Below are 8,422 nucleotides of genomic sequence, written 5' to 3' on the forward strand. Positions count from 1 at the left end.
AGTATGCAGAAGCTGTATAGCTTTTTTTTTTTTACAGACAACCTGTGAGGATGGGCCTGTTTGGACACAGACAAAATTCCCTTCAATCTGAATGCAATTCGGACAGAAATTTGGCCAAAGAAATCACACTGAAGTATTTATACTGACAGTGTAGTTTTCCAAGTTTTAAGGTGTACGCTCAGGTTGATAATGAATCAAGTATGCCTGGTTTTCACTGATATTACATTTTCATATAGCATTGTTTTATAGCATCTCTCATTAGCAAGGAAACATCATCTACTTATGTCAGATGATGATTCAGCTTCAGTTATACACATCTTTTTTACTTCCTGTGCTTGGATCCTTTAGTAATCAAATTGGTCAAACTTTTGCCAATCACAAAATTTGTATTTTATCCAGGTAAGACCTTTGTTGCTACTAAGTCACACATATTTGACATCTTCCTATTCCGTTCCTTTTTGTGGATCATATAATGAAGAGCCAACTAAATCAGTGAGTCAGAAAGCTAACAACCTGCCTTAGGATAAAGTAATTTAAAATAAAACACATCAAGCAAACATGGAACACCTGTGTTACTTGCATTTTTTTAAATAATATTAAAAAATCACCAACATAAAAAATGGATTGAATAAACAATTCATATAATTTATCTCAAATGTCTCTCATTTAGGGGTGTCATTCATTTTAATCCCCAAATTATCTATTTTAAATAAATTTGACTCCTCTCACAGCCTTGCCTTTATTGCTATAAATTGTATGTAGCTGACATGAATGATCACACACTCAAGGACACAGAGATTTATTTATCTTGACAACATCAATCCAAAGTTTCTTCATTAATAATCCTTTGTGCTGCTCAGTTTGCATCTTTATTACACATTAGAGCCCACACTTGTGGAATGACAATTTCCACAATAACAAAAGAAACAAGTACAAGGAGATCAAGTTCTTTAGAGACAATTTATTACTAGGTATCACCATTTTTAAATGTGTTTGGTCATATACTGGTATATTCATATATATCCATACATATCAATTCATATATTGATGAACACAAAGGGTCAGTTTGTCCTTCACAAACTGCTACATGCAATATAGATGCCCAGATTTGGAATGAAAATTCTGACCCCCCTCTGCCCAATCCTACTGGAGTCTATACTCCATAATCAATTCAAGTGCTGTTGCTGCTGTTTTTTAAATTGTGGGATTTAGGTCTTTTTTCTTTTGCTTTGTTTTGTTTAGATTAAAGTTCCTTTAATCCCCCCAGTTCTGTCTATCTGTAGTCACCTTGGTCTTTACTAAGTCAAAAAGAAAGCTTTCTAGTCCTAAAATCTGATCAGGATCCAGAAAACAGATTGTAGTCTGTACATGTTTCCTTGAATAGTCAATCCAACAGGCATTCACAGGGCACCTAAAAATACCCTTGCTTCTGAATCTGTTTCTATCTGAATGATAGGAATGCAAGAGAACACTTGGCCACAGAAGGTTTGAATAACCACAAAAAGATGGCGAACTTGGTGCATTAATACTTATGCATTTTCATTCAGTCAGTATTTAATTCAAAGGTAGTTTAACGATAACTACACACTATAGTTCACTATCATTGAACTCTCTAGAACAAGAGTACTTTCTTCACAATATTCAGATATCTACAAGACATTTAATGACCCCCACAAACATTTAGATTACAAAGGAATTTTACAAGCATTGTAAGCAGTGAGAAGATGAGCACCTTGAACTGCAGGGTCTTGATGCTACCTTCTTTGCTGATGTCTCTTCACAGTGCATTCTTTTTTTGCTTGACTACTAGTAAATTTAATATCTGGTCAAAAAAATAGCTTGTTTTCATTATTCATATTAGTCTTTCATATGTTTTCATTACCTAGTGGTGGTCAGTTATATTAATAATAGCATTATATTAATAATAATAAACTTCTTAGAAAAAGTAATTTAAATTAATTTTTTCATTAATTTTCTTCCTGCAGTAATCAGTACAGACAGTGAAAAAGTGCACGTTGTCACACTTACCGTGGTAACTAAGTACAAAGAAGCCACTGGTAGTAAAGTCACTGTGGAACTTGATCAGAATCTGATTGGAAGTGCTATAGACTGATTCTAATGCAGTATTGCCACTAAATTGTCCAATTTGAGGAGAAGTTTGGTCTGGTCCATCCCTAAGAAAAACAGATACCAAAAGACTTTTTTTCCCAAACAAATAATTTAATGTCTCCAAATTTTAATATAATGTAGTAAAATTTCTCTAGATTACTCTAAAAGGCATGAGTCATCTAAAATTAGATAAAACAGACATTAAGGGCTGAAAGAGTTTTGAAATTCTCTATGTGGATTGGAGTAAAGCAGGTAGTAGCTTAGAGGACCATCAAAATTTATTGGAAAGCAAGATGCTCCATTCAACCACCTTTTGGAAGCAATATTCTTATTTTTAAATAAAAATTGCAGGAAGCTCAAAATGATTGAATTTGTGATCGTATTTGCCACAAACTCTGTTCACATTTACTTATCTATGCTTTCAAATGTGGCTATCAGAAAATAAATAAACCTAAAACTGCTTATCTCCCCCAGTGTTTTGAATTTGGTCTTTTCTAGGAAAATTAAGAGATGAAAACTATTTAATTTTTAAAAGACAATGAGTGAATATTGGCTTCACTAAAAATAAACCCAAAATGCTTATACTCTACTGAATACAAGATTCCACTTGAAATCTGAATGTGGGCATTTATAAATGCAGATTTTATTTATAATGATTATTTTAAGGATGCTACTTTTAGAAATTCTCTAATGTCGGAATTTTTTAACCTAACTTTTTGCCCTCCACAATTAAAGGCTATAATGCTATCATTTATAATTTATAGTACATATGGACACATAAGAATTAATTTGAAGTTTGTTTTTATGACTAGTTTAGAGTTTTCTGAACCAATTTCTTGCTGAGAGAGCAAGAAACTATGACACAGTTGACTAATTTCTTAAATCCTTGTTCACATACATTGATCGATATTTTGTACTATTTAGTATTAGACAATACATCTACTGCTGGTAGATCCCTTCTACCTTATGGAAGAATGAAATACTCATTTCAATAGAAAAATTAAATCAAAGTTAGTACTAAACAATAGTGGAACAGTACAGAGGACAAAATCATGATGCAAGGGAATTAAATTTTTGTACCCACTTCCTTCTAGATCAGAATTGATGAACTTTAAAAGTTTAAATTTTCTAATTGTTGTTGGCATATTTTAACTGAAAATAATTTCTAAATAAAATCATAGATTTTTTTTTTTAAATTTTGCAGGTAATACATTTGTCCAAATTCTCGTGCATTGCCCCTTCCCCTTCTGTTTTATCAGGGTAATAGTATGATTTGAAGAAACATTTGAATTGTGAATAAAATGATTTTTTTCCATTGGAAATGGCTATAAAAATTTCTGATTAGTTCGGTAAATAAATAATATCCCAGAAGTGGCATAAGCTATTTAATTATATAGCCATCAGGTATATATATCAGCTTATACAGGTATATAAATCATACATAAGTAACAACACGCATGATATATACATGAACAGCATGATAGATGCTTTGATTTCAGAACATTGTCCTAAAAGTGTTGTTAATCTAAAAAAAAATCAGCAAAAAACACATAATGAAATAAAACTGAGGTTTTACCTTTGTCATGGTATATACAATTACTTTTACTGTAAGAACTAAGTTTGTAACACAGCCAGGACTACAACTGAAAGCACATGAAATCACTTGGTAGAAAGGAAGAGCTGAATGGAAGCACTAGAAGTGGATAGTAGTGTTCTAGTTTGTGTGGGATGAAATAGAGAAAAGATGTCTGTATGCACACAAAAGTATAATTTAATTCAGGAAAGATTCTGAAGGTCAGCCTAAATTTGATATACAAAACAAGTGGTGAAGAGTTAAAGGGATTCAAAATTATCTGATTTTTGTCAAAGCAATAGTCTGGGTACATATTCTGATCAAATTTTGGCTAGACTTTAAGGCAAAGCAATCGAGTATCTGGGATGCAGGACAAGACAGTTTGTAGTACACAAGATGAAAAAAACCCAGGACCTACAGAAATGATCACAAAAGTGTATAGAGTATAAACCGTTCAATGTTTAGGAAAGTAGGAATGAAATCCTGCGTTATATGAATTTACATGAATTAGGTTTCTGTGCAACAGAAACATAAAATGAATAGTTAATATTCCAAATTGCCTCTCATTAGTTTACACCACTCAGACTAGAAGACTACTCTCTCAACCTGCGGATTTTCAATCTGCAGATTCAATAATCAGTGTATCGTTTTAGGTAAGCTTCCAAAAGGTCTTAGCCACTGTTGAAATGTCTAGGAAACTCACTGGTAACAGTTTCAAAATTACTACAGGAGTTGTTACACTTGGTTACAGCCTCCTGCCTTTACTAACTTACAACTAAGAAAAATGGGGGCTTCATTATCTGAAAAGATTCATGATAGACATGGATTCAGGTATACAGAGAATATAATTTGTTTACAGTTATCATTAGCTCAACTCTTTTTGTCATAGCCAAATACAAATAGAGCCTCTCCTTTTATGTACTCTTAACAGTTTAAAAGAAGCTGACTTGGAAGAAATGAAGAAAGTGTTGCTGTAGTTCCTTGTATTAACACTCTAAAACTTTGTAATACACGCAGCAGCAATTGCTTATTATCATTCTTCTCTTAAGTATTATTTCTCTTGGTTGTTGATAAGCTGTCATAGCACACTTCTGAACGCTTTTCTTTATTGAGAAACTGAGGCACAATATTATTGGTTTTTAATTATTAAGACAAGGACTATGAAACTTCATGTCCAGTGCTATCTAGAGAGAATGGTACACTGGAAAACATGGATTAGTGCAAATCACTCATTTCCCCTAGACAGAACACCAGTGTTAAGGGAGAAATCACAAATACACTCTTTTTAATTCATACTTCGTTGCATAGTGTCACGTGAAGATTAAATAAATGCCAAAATTGTTTTCTTACCAGACAGTTATGAAATCATATATTGGCTCTGTTTGGAGAACTGTGAAATTGATGTAGATTCCATTCCCAGGTGGTACTCTTACAAGCCAGAAGCAGTCTTGAAAGTTTGGATACTCATCAGGGTATCCTGGAGAGTATATGGTGCCATTCATTGCAGTTATATTTCCTCCACAGAGGGCTATAAAAAAGACATTTGTTTTTTAAAAAAAATTAGATGCTTCTTGCATTCTTCTTAGACCATGTAAAAGCCATACTTTTAAACACATTTGGTACACTATAACTACATTTTGCAAAACCATTGTGTATATAGAAAACAGATTTTACTGAGCTTTTTGCAAAGAGTCAGAAGTCTATTTTCACATTATTGGTCAAATCTAAAAGAAAAAAAAAGTAATTCTGATGTCACAAATACTATCAGAACTGGAACAAAAGTAATATTTAGACATTGGGTTAAATTATTTCCTGCACAACTGAAAACCATTTTGTTACAGCTTTGTGTAAACACCAGCTACAAATTAGCAGTGAAACATATTAATTCCTTTCATTTATTGTCACAAGAAGGTAGCCAACCAAAATTATCAGGTGAGAGAAGAGATATGCTAAGTTGATGGAGGATGGATGGGGGAAAATTAGGGGGGAATTTCAAAATGAAAATATTGTGTGCAACGGTATGATGAGCAATTTTGTATTTCCTGAGATAAATTCTGGTAGACAAAATAAGAGTCCTTTCTGTAATTCTTGTTGAAGTGCACTAATTTTAGGCATCATACAGTGCAAGACTGACCATACAGCTTTTGGACTTTCATAACTATGCATTTCAGGAAAACTATTAGTCCAAACTATATGATTTTCCGCACAGAGGTTTCAGATGCATGTTGAATATGACACCACCCTGTTATTACAGAAAAGAAATTATGTTATAGAAGCCTAGTTCTGGAAAAGTGAGCAGAGCTTAAAATGCTATAATTTGCTTTATTTTGCATACATTCCTCCCCACTCCACCCCAAACGGGCATGGAACGGCAACCCAGATTCCCTAAAATATGCTTAAGAATCTCTAACCAGAGAACAGGTTGTTGGAAATATAGGTTTGACATATAGGAATTATGCATTCTTTGTATTTAGGTAAAGCGTGTGTTATGGTGTATATATATACTTTGGTGCTGAACTGTAGGGTAAGGAGACTTTCATAGTCACACCTCATCCATTCAGACTCAACAGCTGGTATACTGCTTTTCTTCAGCTTTTAGCTTCAAAGTCTCAAGGGGTTCTGAGCAGTGCAGACAGAATTGATTTTGCAGCAGGGTCTTAGGGGAATGAAGACATGGGTTGATGACTGTCAGGCAGTGAGATTTCTTGGAAAAGGAGAGGAAACAGATTCCAAAAGGATGAAAGTGAGGGAGATGAATTAAGAAGGGTCAGACATGTTAGATGGTGCTGAGCACAGGTTAGAAGGATTTTAGGTGCATGAAGATGCAAAGAGAAGAGAACAAAACTGTTTAAACAGGAACCATGTTTAGTGATATTTGATTCAGGTTGTCTGCTTCAAGAAGTCTGAGGCATTAAACAAGCCTTAGTATATGCTGCCTTACAATAAAGATATTAAAGCAAATACAAAATTAAAACATACTGTATGTTTCTGGCACTAGGCATATACAAAAAAGCCCACTTCATTTTAATGCTTTTGAACACAAGGCCTTTATCTCAAATCAAACCAAGTACAACTAGAAGATACCTAATTATCTTTTTCCTTCAACAATAGAGAAAAAAAACCCTCAAAAACATCAGGATCATATAAAAATTTCAAAAACTCTTTACTAAAAATATCACAGTAAATATTTGCACAAAACCCCTTGTAATTGAAGAAATTTCTCTGGGAACTGAGTAATGTTGGCAGTCTGTAGTCATGCAGCACAGCACACATGTTAGATCTCCATTATCAATTAGGTTGATATTTTTATCTGCATCTTTTCATATCACATTAAGTAGAAGCAAAGAACTTCCAGCCACTGTTCAGGAATTTCATCAAAAGTGATACTCAGAACAGCAACATACTTTGGGCATCTTAGAATTTACTAATTAAATTCTTGGTTCCAGTAAGGTAATTCAAAGAAACAGAATCACTCCATTCAGTAAATTATTTGTCTTGATTCTGAGGCACAGAAAATACAGCTAGAACTCAGTAATAGGGAAAAGCTAAGCTGTTTAGCAGTTAAGACATGAACCAGAAAATGGAGGTTGAAATTTAATTGTGATGAATTAACTTCTTCCCCTTTCAAAAGACAGACAGTGTAGGTGTCATCTCTCTTTTATACGATAGGGCTTCTCCTTCTGAATTCAGTATCGGATACATCTTAATTTAGCTACCACTTCCCCCAGAAATGCCTGTGGTTCACAGAAGGAATTTTGAGTAATGAGGCTTCTAATTTAAGAACCTAAATTTAGGTAGATGATTCAGAATGCAATGCAAAAATACAGAAAAGAAGGTGGCTTATTATTTTCTTTTTTTTTTTCTTTTTTTTTTTTCCCCAGGCATTTCTCTTCAACTTGCTCGGTATTGAGGATTCCATTCTTAATGTTGAGCTTTTACTATTCAATATAGAGGGAAGTTAGGCCTTTAACTCGGGTCCTGAATACCCCTCCTGAAACTGTGGAGGGTCTTTATGGCATATGAAAGTGCGCACTCAACACCTTGTACAGATCTTATCTTTGTAGAAACCTATGTTTAGGCATATAGAGAACTTTACAGTCCATAACTTAATTGCTAAATGTGTGTGGATCTTGTGGTCCCAGAAGTGCAGGATTTTGGGATGACAGTTTTGAATATGAAGTATCTTCACTGTGTCTATGTTTTTCCAGGAACCTAACATTGCTGTCTGAGTGTTGCCACAATTGTGACAAATCTGGAGGTTCCAGGAGAAAGTAATTATTTCATATGGAAGAAAATTCAATCCTCAGTTCCACAAATAGATTTTATGGTACACAGATATTTCTCAAAGAGATTTCTGTGTCACCAAAACATCCATCTTTGTCTGTTTCAGAGTCTGATGACACTGGATGACTGCCCTTCTTTAGCCTGCTGCTTAGGTACAGGTTCCTTTCAGCATAGCTAGGGATAAGATAAACACCTCTACAGAATCATCATATACATTCATTCTGTCTCCTTAAAATTTCAGCTATGTGAAAGCCACAGTTCCTTGAATCTGCTTACCTGCTGCAAGCATATCAGTGTAAAAAAATGTAAAACGTTAAAAAATATAATTTAAAAAAATTCCCATTCACAAAAAATATTCTGATCAACACGTGGCTCAGGGGCTGGTGCCATCGGAGGAATTTTGGCTTTTTTGATCACGGGGAGGTTTACAAGGCGCTGGGCCTGCTGGTGACAGAT

General features: G+C 34.1%; 1 protein-coding gene across 1 annotated transcript in view; it reads right to left on the reverse strand.

The window, feature by feature from the left end:
• CSMD3 (CUB and Sushi multiple domains 3) overlaps positions 1–8,422 on the reverse strand; it is an 838,052-nt gene that overhangs the window by 115,462 nt on the left and 714,168 nt on the right. The window contains exons 44-45 of the mRNA XM_009277245.2: positions 5,033–5,210; positions 2,029–2,174 (exon numbers count right to left, since the gene is read on the reverse strand). Coding sequence (XP_009275520.1) covers positions 2,029–2,174; positions 5,033–5,210 — 324 coding nt within the window. The remainder of the gene's footprint in view (positions 1–2,028; positions 2,175–5,032; positions 5,211–8,422) is intronic.

Source organism: Aptenodytes forsteri, unplaced genomic scaffold (genome assembly GCF_000699145.1).
Source record: "Aptenodytes forsteri isolate BGI_AS27 unplaced genomic scaffold, ASM69914v1 Scaffold49, whole genome shotgun sequence".
Taxonomy (NCBI): domain Eukaryota; kingdom Metazoa; phylum Chordata; class Aves; order Sphenisciformes; family Spheniscidae; genus Aptenodytes; species Aptenodytes forsteri.